At 35.8% G+C, this 15,908-nt stretch overlaps 2 protein-coding genes across 3 annotated transcripts; both read left to right on the top strand.

The window, feature by feature from the left end:
* The first annotated feature begins 400 nt into the window (after positions 1-400).
* Positions 401-9,685, top strand: LOC141687169 (nuclear poly(A) polymerase 1-like). Of its 2 annotated transcripts, none has more exons than XM_074492357.1 (14): positions 401-604; positions 781-1,362; positions 1,795-1,862; positions 1,941-2,048; positions 3,202-3,264; positions 3,391-3,552; positions 5,938-6,051; positions 6,139-6,201; positions 6,428-6,757; positions 7,384-7,548; positions 7,639-8,490; positions 8,724-8,779; positions 9,080-9,150; positions 9,327-9,685. In XM_074492357.1, exons 6-14 carry the CDS (start codon positions 3,418-3,420, stop codon positions 9,329-9,331), a joined length of 1,791 nt encoding a protein of 596 aa, XP_074348458.1. In that variant the 5' UTR covers positions 401-604; positions 781-1,362; positions 1,795-1,862; positions 1,941-2,048; positions 3,202-3,264; positions 3,391-3,417; the 3' UTR covers positions 9,332-9,685. The 2 variants fall into 2 exon arrangements, with proteins under 2 accessions (XP_074348458.1, XP_074348457.1); XM_074492356.1 differs by having other exon boundaries at positions 1,785-1,862.
* Positions 9,686-11,992: 2,307 nt separating this feature from the next.
* Positions 11,993-14,636, top strand: LOC141682591 (pentatricopeptide repeat-containing protein At5g39350). The gene has a single exon (XM_074487282.1). The coding sequence runs from the start codon at positions 12,069-12,071 to the stop codon at positions 14,115-14,117; it is 2,049 nt and encodes a 682-aa protein (XP_074343383.1). The 5' UTR covers positions 11,993-12,068; the 3' UTR covers positions 14,118-14,636.
* Positions 14,637-15,908: the final 1,272 nt, after the last annotated feature.

The raw sequence follows: 15,908 nt of genomic DNA, 5'->3' as shown, positions 1-15,908 counted from the left end.
GTGTAATAAAATTGGGCGTTTTTGGTTGATTGATGTTAAAAATGGTGACAGAACGAAAAATCTTAATTACATTATATCTAATTAAACCTTCTCCATTTTTTTTGAAAATCAGCTTATCACCATAATATTTTACTAAAACTTATCTTTTCTCTTTAAATCAATTTACCATCTTAATATTTTTACAAAAGAAACTTATTATCTTAATATTCTCCTACATTTTTTAATACAATTTCTCTTATATCTCATGAAATCAACTTAATATGTTAATATTATCTTAAAAAATTTATTTTAAGTTTTAGCCTATTTATATACATAAGTATATATAAATATGTTTTATCATAATATTTTTTAAAAAATTTATAAGACTGTGGCGGTGCGCAGCTAAGACTTGGTGCACTGGCGCTTCTCAAACCGTCTCGCTCTAATTTTTATAATTTTCACAAGTGACATGGTATAAGCACATGTAGGGCGCGGGCACAGGTCCTGTTCGTGAAACGCCTGCATACCTCAGCGTTTACAAACTGTGGATATACATAAATTCATACCTCTGTGCCCTCCAGGTGTTTATTGCGCTTTCACTTTCGCAGCTTTCGTTTTCACCCTGGTAATTCTCTCTCTCTCTCTCTCTCTCTCTCTCACATATACCCTTAACTACCAGCAAATACATTCATACATATGTACACACTAATCTCTCTCTCTCTCTCCCCACACACACACACACATATTTGTATAAGGAAATTGTCTCATGTTCTAAACTCATTAATATGTATTTTTTTATAGGTTTATTGGTTGATCATATTCATAATTCATAACCAGGAGGAAAATAACAATATCAGCATTAATACATTGTTCGAGATGCTCCTATCAATTTTCGGCATCTAAATTGTGCGTGTAATTCAATTTTATATTCAATTAAATTTATAGGAGGGCTATATAAGTTAGTTGTGTATTATCTTTGTAATCGCCGCAAGTTAGGGTTGGATTTCCTTGTAATTCCATTGTATTCGCTGCCCAATTTCGAATTTAATGAATGATTTTGCCTGTTACTAGATTTTTTCGAGCTTTTTTTGATACAGTACTAGTTTAAATCACTTTATTGATAATTGATTTGGGGGAAAAAAGTAAAGAAAAAGAAAAAAAAGGAAAAATATATCGGAAAAAGAAAAGGAAGAGAATTGCAATTTAGTGTATGCGTTTCTGCTAAATAAGAAAAATATCGAATTGGGAAAAGTGAAGTAGTACTTCATGGGTAGCCTTGGTTCTGGTAATGCTGCTACTGGATCGTTTGGGGTGATAACGGGCCCGATTTCAACTAGTGGTCCTACTGAGTTTGATGTGGTCAAGACGGCCGAATTGGAAAAGGTTGGTTTTTTTCTGATTTGTTTGTGTTTTTTATTTATCTTGTAATGTGGTCCAACTGTAAAGTGTGGATGGTTTATGTATTATGTTAGGATTGCATGTAGAATCACTGCTGTATCTCTAGCTGCTTTGTACAATTTTCAATATTAAAGTTCTCTAAACTTGCGTAGTATGTTAGCATTTGACAAATCTTGTAGATGTTATTTGCTGCTATTCTTGTTTTTTTTAAATTTTAAACATTGTGTAAAGCTCGAGCAAAGCAGTTCTTATTCACATAATTTTTTTATTTTGATTTGTGTATTGAACTTCTAAAAGTGAGATCTAGATCTCTAAATAGCAATGTCTTACGTTTCTCTTAGACGAATAAAACAGTTATGAAGCAATGGGGAGATGATTTTGGATCTAATGTTGGTGTTAATTATTAGCTCCTTGCAGATGCTGGGCTTCATGAAAACCGGGAAGAGGCTATTAAGAGGGAGGAAGTGTTGGGTAGACTAGACCAGGTGAATTTATATAACTGCTCAGATATAGTGATTGATATGTCTTTTGTACCAGTAAAACTGACCCAAAGCAAAACATAGATTGTGAAGATATGGGTGAAAAATGTTTTCCGTGCCAAAGGGTACAATGAGCAGCTAGTCCAAGAAGCAAATGCAAAGATTTTCACATTTGGTTCTTACCGTCTTGGTGTATGTTACCATTCTGATCTCTTATCAATTTTCTACTGTCAAATTAACTTGCAATATAATTATTCAATTGTATGAAGTGCTTTAAAGTGGGCAAAGGAACAATAACGAATTAATTTACTTGTCAATGTGCACTATTATATAACGGTTTAATGTTTTCTGCTTTAGGTGATCCCGTGATTGCAATGTTTATTACTCTTTTTAATATCTTTATATGTATTTAACTCTTTGTTGATTCTAGCTGGGGAATTTGTAGAACTATTTCTGTGCAGATTTATTTACATACTCTTACCAAGTTTTCTTGATGCCTCTCACCATAGGATAGACAAATGTTAGAAGAACGAGTATTATAAATATTGGAACTCAAAATCAGATTATCATAAATATTTAGTGTTGGTCCCTCTTAGATCAAGTTGGCACTTTGCCTAGGCAGAAGCAGGTTGCAGTGTATCGGATTTTTATATACGAAAATTGCTCAATAAATCATCAACAAGACTCTGGATTTATAAGAGTATAATAAATGTTTAAGGTCCTCTGGATCTACTATACTTAACTTATGAATGTAGACCTTGAAACATGAGATTTAAAGGACCACAGTTACTGGAAGACTTGCACTCTTATGTATTCTGACTTCTGAGTGTTCTGAAGTTACGAATTGCTATCTTCCAGTAGATATTCCTTTAATTTCTTACAAGATAATTTCAAGCTACACAATTTTCAGAAGCCTTATATATTCATATATAATATGGAGTTTGATCTTTCAAAAGTTTTGTATATATATGTACAAGTAGATGGATGTCTTCTTTCATAATGTGTGTATAAAGTTTAAACATATAGCATGATTTAGGATTTATGTGACCCCTCATAGTTTTGCATCCGCGAGCTTAAATTTCCAAAAACATCATGTAGATCTTGCTCAGTGCAAGAAAAACCAGGACCATTTCTTTCCATTTGTCTCGTGAATTTTATTTAGGTACTTACAGACAGATCTAAAATAAGGCAGTTGGAAGTAATATGCTAATCTAAAGCTTGACAGTATTTTGTTTCTAGTTATTCTGCTTTGCGTTATCCATTTTCAATCATCCTTGGATTCTGAAGTCTTGTATTATATTGCTTAAATTTTGCTGATCGAGCTTTTTAATTCTGTGATATATAGGTGCATGGGCCTGGTGCAGATATAGACACCCTTTGCGTGGGGCCTCGATATGTTACTCGAAATGTAGTACAAAATGCCTTTAACATAGTTTTCGTAGTGATACACCTTGATACTTGAAAACAAAATCATGTTATATTTAATGTATCTCTTTTTTTTGTCAAGTAATGTATCTCTTGAATTGAATTGCAGGACCATTTTTTTGGCGAACTTCATGGCATGCTTGCGGAGATTCCGGAAATACAGGACTTGCACCCTGTATCTGATGCTCATGTTCCTGTCATGAAATTCAAGTACAATGGCATATCTATAGATCTTCTTTATGCCAACGTTGCAATGTGGTCTATACCTGAAGTAAGTTATTACATTATTGCATGCCACTCTCTGTCACTTTGAATATGAAACTCTTGCTTGGTTTTCTTTTTGTTAAATATCATACTGGGAAGCACGGGTGCGGGTGCGGAGATACGCGGTGCGGGGATTCGCGAATTCGTTAAATTTGGAAATATGAGGATTCGGGTCCGGCGGGATACGGCAAATAAAATAATATTTTTAAATATATATTATATATATCTGATATTATTATATTATTATTTTTATTATTAAGATAATTTAATATATATTTAAATAAATATGTAAATATGATTTAAAATTCTCAAATTCAGTTGATTTATAGCAAGATACCTGGGTAGTAACACCTGCAATTACCTAAAGTAACCTTATCCCCTGCTTAATTCTTTATTATTTGTGGGCCTGTGGCACATCCAACAACTCCTGACTGACTACTTGCACTCACCACTCAGTTTTTAATATTGATATTATTTTTAACTAGAAAACCGTGCAATCCCTGTGAGTTGAGTTAGGGGTGGCAAAATCAGACACGACCCGAAACCCGACACGAACCCAACCCGCAAAGGTACGAATTAGGGTTGAGGATTTTGACTTTCGGGTCTGGTTCGGGTGGGGTAAAAAATTACTCGAAACAATCGGGTCATTTTCGGGTTGACCCGAAATACCTGAACCCGACCTGCTTATTTAAATAATTAATATATATATATTATATGTATATAAATGGTAGGTTATATTTTATAAATCATTTGTAATATTGTTTTTTATTATATTTCTATTTTTTATATTAATTTGGCATAACATTTTAGTTTTGTAATGATGTAAATTAATTTTTTAATTTTAATTTTATTAATTTATTCTAAATTTTGGGTTATTTCGGGTCAAACAGGTCAATTTCGGGTTACTCGGGTACCTACCAGGTCGAGTTCGTGTCACAATTTTTGATCCCGTTTCGGGTCGGGTTCGGGTCAGACTAAAAAAAACAGTTACATCCAACCCGACACGAACCCGACCCAAAACCCGAAATTGCCACCCCTAAGTTGAGTGACATACCAGTAACCAAACCAACATTTTACTTTATTGACCTTTGTTTCCTCGTATAGTACTAATATACATACGTAGACGTTGTACAATATATAACCCAATATAACCCTCTTATCAAGTACGAAGAAGATGAAGACGTCGGGGAAAGAATATCGTCAAAAATCAAGGCCGGAATTTACAACTTCTGCCACTGCCGCACCCCGCCATGTTTCTGCCATAAAATTCCGAGGTACGCCAGGAGGCGAATCCCGTACGCACTCGGTCGCACTCCGGCGTACTCCCGCACCCCCGCACGGAGGGATACGCAGTTCGTCACCTGGGTAGCGAATCCCTGCTTTCCAGATATCATATAATCTTACGAGTGCAGTGCTAGAGGCGAATATTTAGCTTTTCTCCCCCAAAAGAAGTGGTTTATGGAAAATGACCCAATAACTTTTTACATTTCCGGCCCTTGCTTTTTTGAAACTTAATATTTTTATTGGTTTCATGGCAAACTCGAATTGCGTGACCATGCCATAATTAATAATATAATATTTTTTTTTATAATTGGAACAAATAATATAATGCATTATCCCTGTAGAAAAAACACTTGGACAATTTTTTTGGCAAATTTATTTGATGTATGTCACAGCCCTATCTATGTTTATCAATGCATCTTCTTCCTTCAATCTTTCATCGCTGAACTGATTGCATTTTAGATTCAAGTCTATCGGCCAAGTCATTCTGTGGTCTCCATTATCTCTTCTCTTAAAAATCTTGAAACACCACCAGTTGTAACATCTCCGACCTTTATATTTTAATCTTTAAGTGGAGTCCTCTGCAAATGAACCTCGTCATTTTTTTTGTGTGTTCTTGTCTGATGTCGAACAAAGAATAAATGGGTCATTTTTTTGTGTGTTCTTATCTGATGTCGAACAAAGAATAAATGGGTTTATTTCCTTCATTGTGGAGACTAAACTTGGTGGCTCAGTTTAGGGATTTGCTCCTGTACAAGGAGATGTAATTATATTCCTAAGAAAAGACCTTGATTGATTGTTATTGAATTAATAAAATGAAGAATTTAAGTACAGATTCAGCGTCGCTTTCTGTGTTGTGTCGGCACAGGTACAGTGGCCTGAAGTGAAGAATTAGAGTAACAACTTTTTAAAAATGCAAGTTCTTAAAATACAAGTTTTTAAAATAAATTGAAGTTCGGTATGGATAAGCGTTTATTTGTAGATATTTTGGCAAGTCTAATGAAGAAACGATACAAAGTCTGATTTCAACTGGATTTATCCCTTGGAAGCATCTTATTTACCTGCAAGTCTCTGGGAGGTAGGAATTTGATTAATTTTCTTCCTATTGCAGGATCTAGATGTATCGCAGGAGTCAATACTGCAGAATGTTGATGGGCAAACTGTTCTTAGTCTGAATGGCTGCAGAGTAACTGATCAAATTTTGCGCTTGGTCCCAAATATTCAGGTTTGCAATTTTGCATTGATTTTGAGTATGCAAGTTATGAGTATTCTAGCTGCATCACTGTTGTAATTATCATTCTGCTGTCTCCAGAATTTCCGTATGACACTCAGATGCGTGAGATTTTGGGCAAAATGTCGTGGAGTATATTCTAATGTGAGTGAAATCATATAATATCCATTGCTCATTTGTGTTTTTTTTTCCCGTTTATTTTCTTCTATACTTCTATTGCCTGGTCTTGTATGGTAGCTGGTTTAACTTCTCTCACTATGGTGAAATAGTTTCTATTGCTTAAGAAGCTTGTCATTTATAGGCTTCTAGTAGTTTTGCTCTACTATAGAGATCAAAGTTAGTGATTTGTTTTTAAATTATTTGTCATCAGGTTATGGGGTTCTTAGGTGGGATCAATTGGGCATTGCTCGTTGCTCGCATTTGCCAGCTCTACCCAAAGGCTCTTCCAAGCGTGCTGGTATCTCGATTCTTTCGAGTATTTAAGAAGTGGCATTGGCCTTATCCTGTTATGCTGTGTCCACTCCAAGAATCATCTCTAGGGTTTCCTATTTGGGATCCCAGGAAAAATTTCAAAGACAGGCAGCATCTTATGCCGATAATAACTCCTGCATATCCCTGCATGAACTCTAGCTACAATGTTTCAAACAGTACGTTGCGCATAATGGTTGAAGAGTTTAGAAGGGGACATAAAATTTGCAAGGTACTTCCTACTAAATTCCAAGTTTTGGTGTCTAGTTAAAAACATTAAATAACTTGTTTTACCATTAAATAAAATTTTCAAGGTACTTCCTACTAATTTGGTTTTCTTATGTTATCTTAACACGTTGATGTCTCTCTTAATCATTGATAACTGAATGAATTTAATTTCACTACCCACTTAACAAAGACTTTAGTTTGATAAATTAACCAACAGCTTCTCAAATTATTATTATAATTTGTATGTATACCAGCGTGTACAAAGTAGAATTTTGCATATCGAATAGGTTCTGTAATGTTTGACAACTTTTCCCTTGATGAAATCTCTATAGCATGTTTCTGGATAACTTCCTTTTCAAGTTCATTAAATGCTTGTTAGCTGCTGATGCCTTAGGTTTTCAGAGACGCGGATCATGATTCATGCAGATCTTCGATCTTCTTTTATATATCTTGGAATTTGTTGTGTTCATTTGGTTTTGTATCCCTCTCTTATTCAAATAAATATTCATTTGACTGCTTTTGTTTGCTTCTTTTTCCTGTTTGATATATGGGGTGCAAGGAATGGGTTGCAGTTAAAGCCTAAAGGTGTTTTTTTAAAGATACTAAGAGTAGATTTCTTTATGTTAGCAGGCCATGGAGAAAGACAATGGTAGCTGGAAGATACTGTTTGAGCGCTTTCCTTTCTTTGAAGCATACAAACATTATTTGCAGATAGATATATCTGCAGAAAATGACGAGGACTCGAGGAAGTGGAAAGGTTGGGTTGAATCTAGACTTCGTTTGCTTACTTTAAAGGTGAGAATACACTTCTGTTTTCTTGTTGGATGGAGGCTCTTTGAGTTCATTTGAGATATTTTCTGATGTTTTCATGCTAAACTATTCTAGATTGAGAGAGACATGGCTGGTGTACTTCAGTGCCATCCACACCCTGGTGAATTTACAGACAAGCGACGTTTCCATTTCTGCTATTTTATGGGTTTAAGGAGGAATACAGAAGCTGATAATCAAGAAGGTGAACTGTTTGATATGAGGAGAACAGTAGAAGACTTTAAGGGTGCTGTGTGGAAGTATAATTACCGGAAACCTACAATGCTGATTCATGTGTGTCATGCAAAAAGGAAAAACCTTCCTCATTTTGTCTTTCCTGATGGGGTCAGGCCTCCCCACCTCGTAAAACTATCTGGTGGAAGTCAGTTGCCCACAAAACGGCGGAAAAATGGTACTTCTCAGGTTAATGTTGCTGCATCTAAGAAGATGAAACTTGATGTAACTGGTACAGGAATCAGCATAGGTGAATCTGGTTCTGTGGCCATGTGTGGTGACAATGATGAAATTGAGAGGAATTTTGGGACAAGGCGAAATCATGAAACTGGCTTAGCTGGTGTTGGGTTGGATGTAAAACGTCATACCCACAGTCATCACGAAAATGAAGGATCTGTTAAATTTTGCCAACCTTCTGTGTCGGAGTGTACTGGTAGCTCAGTTTTTGTGGACCAAGCTCGAGATCATGGACAATCCAATGAACCAAATTCCAACCACCAGGTTTCTTCAAAAGTGCTTGACCATCTACAAGATAATAAACTGATGGATCCAGTTGAAAATGGCGTGGCTACAAAAGGCAGTCTTGTGGAGTCCACGACCAAGCATGAGGCTGCAGAAGCTACAGGAGAAACTACGGTCATGGGGGATACCCCTTGCTACAAATTTTCCGTAGATGGAGGCTTGGATGAGCTTGAGGTCCTTTCTGTGTACCCTCTTTAGTTTCAATTCTCTTTAAACACATGTATATGTATGTATGTATTGGTTTCAGGTATCCCCCCTGTTTGGTTTACCGTTTGTATTGTAAGTCTAGGGCGTCTCCTATTTCCCTATATTTTCCCACTTTCATGCTTATGTGACAATTATAACATCTATACTTGGTTCAATACTTGACACCAAATATAATTTTGTTATTTTGCATCCATGTCTAGCACTCCATTGGAGTTTCTCTTGGATGCTTAGCACCCCATTCGACATGCTCTAAGAGGTAGTGATTGTAATCCCAGAACCCCCATCAACTAAATATTTAATATGCATTTCGGTCATGTTTATCTAGGGACTAAAAAGCACGGAATGTTCTTTTCCGATGTGATGGAATTGGCTTGAAATTTTTGTTGTGAATAAATTTTAGATCCAGATCTTATGGCATTTTTTTTTATATTTGGTTGTCCTACCGGCCTTGATGCTTTAGTTCTTTAAAATCATTTTTTTTTCTATCCATTTTATTGTGATATGTTTGTGAATGTCAAGTGTTGCTGATACTTTTGCTCCATGTATCTGGTAACAGCCTATTTCTTTGGCAAATATTCCAAGTGTTGCAGCAGAGACAAATCATCAGCCTGAGAAGCCACGTATTAGGTAACTTGAAGTCAGTCCTCTGTTCATGTCGTAGAACGTAGATTAATGTAGTCAACTTAATATACGGGTCATATTTAATTTTTCTAGTTTAAATATGAGTATTTAGTACTTACTGTTCTTCTGTAGAATTTGGAGGCTTGTTCATTCTTTTAATGATTTTTGGTATTTATCTGCAGGTTGAATTTCACTTCCCTGCCTAAAGAAACTATGAAAGGCTCATAAAGGAACAATGCCGCAACATAGTGCTAGGAATGGAAAATTAATATAATTATATCAACCTGGCTTTGTAAACTGTTATGACTTGGAGTTTGCCCCATTCTGCAAAAGGATTTCAGGATTAATGCCCTTTTTCCAGCAGGGGGTTGGATCTGGACAAGTGTTGGCCAGAATGGAATTTAGAAAATATAATATAATCCTCTATACTCTTTTGTATTAAGAAATAGAAAGCTTAGAAGTCAGTTGTAACTAGTATGTTCTTAATTTTCACAAACTGTAACATTTCAGAATTATATAAAAAAACATTTCAAACTGAAAATCTTGACTGCCTTTATGTTGGCCTAGGGCGTATGGTTAAAGTCGTGCAATATATTGTTTGTGACCCCGTCCCTCCCATATAGGAATATGTGATGTTGTATGTATACTTTATTTTGATACTTAACAGTGTTATGGAGTGGCCTCTCCAATTGAAGATAGTCGATTAGAATTTAGACCAAATGCCCTTCTACTTTCTCAGCTTCCCGATTCTTCAAATTATTACACCCTATTTCTTCACTTCTTTCCACGAATCACCAGCACCAACCTTGCCAGAAGTCCCATTTTTCGTGTCATTGCGACTCAGAAAAAAAAGGTGTGCAAATTTGTAATACAGTAATGTACATTAGGACAGTTTAAAGATCAATGTAAATAATGTATAAATTATTCTTTATGAATTACACACTAATATATATCTTGTTTTTTCTGAAATTAATCTTTTCCTCGGGTAACAGAATGACAGATAGTAAATATCACAGCCCCGGCCAGCGCTGCCAAATTAATCAAAATCAACACAAATAAGTCATGAATAACAATAACTCTCACTCACTAATTACCCTTTCTCATTTTAAAAATTCTTACGTTTAATTGAACTTGTGATATATCATTTGTTATCACAAGTACTCCCTATGTTTACTTTTGCACATATTTTTAAGAGTTTTGACTGTATAATAAAAAAATAAAATTTCTTTTTTTCTAGAATAAAGATAATAATCTAAACTTTTTTTTAAAAAAAGATTATTAACTACCTAATTAAACCTCTTAAAGTAACGACTGTTATAACTGAACATAGGGAGTATAATATAAAGAGTTAATTTCACTTTGCATCCCTTCAGTTTCAACTTAATGCGGATTGGGTCCATAACTTTAATTATATGCAATATGCATCCCTTAGGTTTTAATACTCTTACAATAACCACCCCTTAACCAATTTTCTGTCAATTTTGACCGTTAAGTTTCAGTTGACTAGGGATAAAACAGAGACAACACATATAAAATATTTAAATAAAGCATTAATAAATTTAAAATATTGAAAAAAATAGTAAAAAATATAATGATTTAAAAAAAAAAATTGAATCAAGTGTTAAATCGATATAAGCCTTTTTTAAAATAATAATAATATTTTTTTTGTTTTTCTATTTAATTATTTCATCTTTAAAATATCCAAGTTAAATAATATTTCTTGATATATTTATAATTATTACGCACATTATAAATTTTTTATATAAATAGTCGCAGTATAATAAAAATTAACTATATTTTTTACATATAATTTTGTAGTTTTTTCGAATTTTTAATATATTTTTTAAATATTTTATACTTAATATCTCTATTTTACCCCTAGTCAATCGTTATTTAACGGTCAAAATTAACAAAAATCGGCCGAAGTGTGGTCATTATAAGGGTATTAAAACCTAATGGATGCATATTGTATATAATTAAAATTATGGATTAAATCCGCATGCTCAAACCAAAGAGATGTAAAATGAAATTAACTCTAATATAAATGATTATAATTTGTTCTCAAAAATTAAATATATGTTAGACTACACCGATATCATCCAATCTCACGCGTATCTAACGGTGTACAAAGAGGTGTTAAGGTCTTCAACAAAACAAAAAGAGGGCCCATGAACTTTTTCTTCAAATAATCTTTATTCTAAAAATTGGTTAATTAATCGATTAATTGGAATTCAGACGGATCTCGTCTCGATTAATAGAAAATCGGATCAAAGTGCGTATTTTTAAAAAATCCGTCAAAAGTCGGTCGATTCGATAAAAAATCGGCCGGTTCGGATCAAAATGTGAAAATTAATAAAAAAATATATTTTTAAAAAAAATAAAAATAAAAATATTAGTTAATATTTAATAATAATATATTGACTATCACATCACCTAAATCCTGATCTCTAATAAGTGAATAAGTTTTTTCACTTAATTTAATTTATATATAGTAGATATCAATTTTCTAAATACTAAGTAGTGCGTATTTATTATTATACATAAATCAATTATAGAAAAATACATATACACCACTTAAATATTAAATATGAACCAGTGATAGGAGGTATTATTTTTATAAATCTTATGAAAATTTAATGAAATATATATATATATTATGAATTATTTAAATTGATTCCAATTAATCCTTTAATTAATTACCGGTTATCTAATTAATTGATGAAAAGTAACAATACTAATTTCCCAATTTGAGAAGACTGCTTGTAATTATGAGAAATTACCTAATCAAACTATTTTTTTAAATAAAGTCATTTCTGAATATACACCCGCCCGCTTTAAGTCTCAAACACATAATAAATAAATGCTGTCGAAATCAAACTTAAAATACCGCGTAGTCTCCCCTATCACTTTCGTTTACAAATTCTATGAATGGTGGGCCATCTAAAGCTGTCCGCAAACTGAAACAACTTCTGTTAACAACTGCAACTAACATACCAGAATGCAGTTCACTCTTACGTCATTACGCCAAAACCAAATCTCTTACAAGCATAAAACAACTCCATGCCCGCATTATATCTTCTGGTCTTCTCCTCACTTCAAAACACTCTTTACACCTCTCTTCTCTCCTCACCTCAACTTATGCAGTTTGTGGTCACGTTTTATATGCACGCCAACTGTTCGATGAATTGCGTCAACCAAGTTCAGGGTTAATTAATACTATGATTAAGTTGTATACGCAATTGGGGCTGGCTTTTGATGCTGTTAGGCTTTTTGTTGAAATGCTTGAGTTGGGGTGTGTTAGGATTGATAAGTTAACGTACCCTTTTGTGATTAAGGCGTGTGGCGACTCGTCGAAGGTGAGAGCGGGTGGTGTGGTTCATGGGTTGGTTGTGGTTAATGGGTTTGTGGGGGATGTGTTTGTGGGGAATTCTTTGTTGGCAATGTATATGAATTGTGGGAAGAAAGAGAGGGCTAGGTTGTTTTTTGATGGTATGGGTGAGAGGAGTGTGGTTTCGTGGAATACGATGATTAGTGGTTATGTTCAGAATGGGTATGCTAGAGATGCTTTGATGGTTTTTAGGGAAATGGTGGATGGTGGGGTTGAGGTTGATTTGGTTACGTTGATTTCGGTTTTGCCAGCTTGTGGGTATTTGAAGGACTATGAAGCGGCAAAATTGGTGCATTTGTTGGCGGATGAGAAGGGTTTAGGGAGCAAATTACGTGTTAGGAATGCGTTGGTTGATGTGTATGTAAAATGCGGTCGAGTGGATGAGGCACGGATTGTTTTTGATGATATGAATGTGAGGGATGTTGTGACATGGACTACTATGATTAATGGGTTTATTTTGAACGGTGATTTTGGAAGTGCGTTAGATCTTTTTCCTATGATGTTATTAGATGGCGTAAAGCCGAATATATTTACTCTGGCTTGTCTTCTGTCAGCATGTGTGGGTTCTCAACACTTGAAGTGTGGTAAGGGCTTCCATGGGTGGGCATTGAGGCATAACTTTGAATCTGATGTTAATGTACAGACTGCACTTATTGACATGTATGCAAAGTGCAATTCTGTTCATCTTAGCTTTCGGGTATTTGGAAAAACTTCAAAAAAGAAAGTAGTGCCATGGAATGCAGTTCTCTCTGGTTGTGTTCGCAATGGCCTGGAAAGAGAGGCAGTAGTACTCTTTAGTGGAATGTTATCGGAAGGTATATGGCCTAATGAGGCAACCTTGAAGAGCCTACTTCCTGCTTACTCCACCCTAGCAAATCTTCAGCAAGCTAAAAATTTGCATAGCTACCTCAAAAAGTCAGGGTTTCTTACAAGACTTGAAGTTGCAACTGCTTTGGTTGACCTATACTCAAAGTGTGGAAACTTAGATGATGCATATATGATCTTTGATGGGATTCTCTCAAGTGATAAAGACATAATTCTCTGGAGTGTTGTAATAGCTGGATACGGAATGCATGGACATGGAGAAATTGCCCTTACTCTTTTTAATCAGATGGTTCAGTCTGGTGTTGCGCCTAATGAAGTCACTTTTACATCTGCTTTGCATGCTTGTAGCCATGCGGGTTTGGTTGATGAAGGTCTAAGTTTATTTAAATTCATGCTAAAGATTCAGAAGAGCATTCCTAAGGCTGATCACTACACCTGTATTGTTGATCTGCTTGGTCGTGCAGGCCGACTTGAGGAAGCTCATGAACTAATTAGGATGATGCCTTTTCAACCTAACCATGCTGTTTGGGGTGCATTGCTGGGTGCATGCGTGATTCATGAAAATGTAGAACTCGGTGAAATAGCAGCAAACTGGTTATTTAAGCTTGAGCCTGGGAACACAGGGAATTATGTATTATTGGGAAAGATTTACTCTGCAGCTGGAAGGTGGAAAGATGCAGAGAACATTAGGTATAAGATGAGTGATATAGGGTTAATTAAATCACCATCTAATAGTTTGGTCGAGGTCAGAAATATGTAATGCTCAAATAATCTCGTCAAAGAAAGACATGATCATTTAGATAAGCAACGAGCAGAGTATTTATGGTTGCAGAAGTAATTACCTCACACATTGTGGCAAAAAAGCATGATCGGTTTAAACAAATACAGCACAGTAATTCTTATTCATGTAAATCAGTTAAAGTGTTCCGATATTCTGGCAGAATGCTGCTAAGTTATTATCTGAAATCCAAAGACGGGCAGTAGCTTAGCCCTGTACAGTTTATCCTCTGTATATGTTCTGGGATGCATCCTTTTAGTTTCAAGATTTACATTCTGGGATCTATCAACTCGAGACGAAAAATGACGTGGTTTTCTTTGTTTTACTTGGTCCATGTGCTTTTGCCGTTGTTTAATCTGCTAACTTCCCCCTACGCTGCTGCATTGTGTAGTTTGAAATTTTTTTAATATAAAAACAGTTTGTGTTATTGACAGTAGCTTGAGATGCGTCTGAAACTAATTTGGATACCAAATAGTGTATATCGTAGAACTGATTGGATTAGTGGAAGCATTGATGTGTGTTGACGGAGGAATCTGGTAACAACAAAGATTGAGGTTTCTCGCCGGAACTAAGATCTGTGACGGTGGTTCTTTTCCGGAAACTTAAGCGGTGTGTGGTGGTTTATGGTTGTTTTTAGGCTGAGATTGATCAGAGTAAGTGGTGGCTCTCTTATCGGCTCTCAACTTCTTACCCTTTCAATGTGCCTACGTACCCTTTATATAGGGATCAAGCCTGACGTAGTTCTTGTAGAACAAGAAGTCTAATGTGTTGAGACTTCTTACTCCTAAGCCCAATAGAAGCCCATCCGATATCCATCTTCTGCTAGCTTTAGGAATGTCCAACTATGAGGCCCAACCGCAAAGGCCCAAGGCTCGTCCGCAATCGTAGGACTTCACGGATAGTGCATCTCCCTGCGCAAGGATAACACTCTGCTACAGCTATCTCCCTTGATTTACGAACGCAGGTATAGCTACGGTTCACCCCAAGTGCCAGACGCGTCTCTGTCCCCCGAATGAGGATAACCCACCAGATAACAGGACAGGTGATCCCAAGCTCTTGGGTGCAAAGTGCAGGATGACTCCAAAGTTCTCCAACGAGGACACCCGTTGAATACAAGAACAGAGCTCCCAAAGCACACACCAAAGTTAAACCCCGCATCCCCAACGAGGACACCCGTTGAATACAGGAGGAGGCCTTCACTCATCAGGCACACCCCTGAAGGCCTTCTAGCTTTTCACGGACATCCCCCTCCTTGACCGTCTCAAGGAGGGAATTCTTCAGAGAGTACCTGCAACAAATACATTAGCAAAAATAATCCTCCATTGCTCCTCTCCATGCAAGCTTTGTCCTGAATTCAACATCAAAAATATATAGATCAAACACAGGACGCGTCCTAACCAAATAGGCGCGTCCTAACCCCCATAAATCCAACTGCTTTAATCATTTCCTATAACATGTAAAGTCACAAGACACGTCCTAGAATTTAGGGCGCTTCTTCTTTTAAACCATCATGCACAATTTTACACCTCCTATGACGCGTCCTTTCTAAAGTAGGCGCGTCCTAAAGCTTCCATCAATATAAGATTTCACCTGCCAAGCACTTTCATAATTATTGACGCGTCCATAATATCTGGGCGCGTCCTTCCTTGAACATGCACTCTTCTCACCTCGTAACATATCCCTTCCCAAGTAGGCGCGTCCTTAATACGGGGACGCAACACTGAGTTTGACTGTAATTAACCCGCGTTTGACCCGAGTCAATCCAATGCCAAA

The sequence above is a fragment of the Apium graveolens genome, chromosome 9 (assembly GCF_009905375.1).
Source record: "Apium graveolens cultivar Ventura chromosome 9, ASM990537v1, whole genome shotgun sequence".
Taxonomy (NCBI): Eukaryota; Viridiplantae; Streptophyta; class Magnoliopsida; order Apiales; family Apiaceae; genus Apium; species Apium graveolens.
The sequence above is the reverse complement of the archived record's forward strand: the minus strand, read 5'-3'. Positions and strand labels throughout refer to the sequence as shown.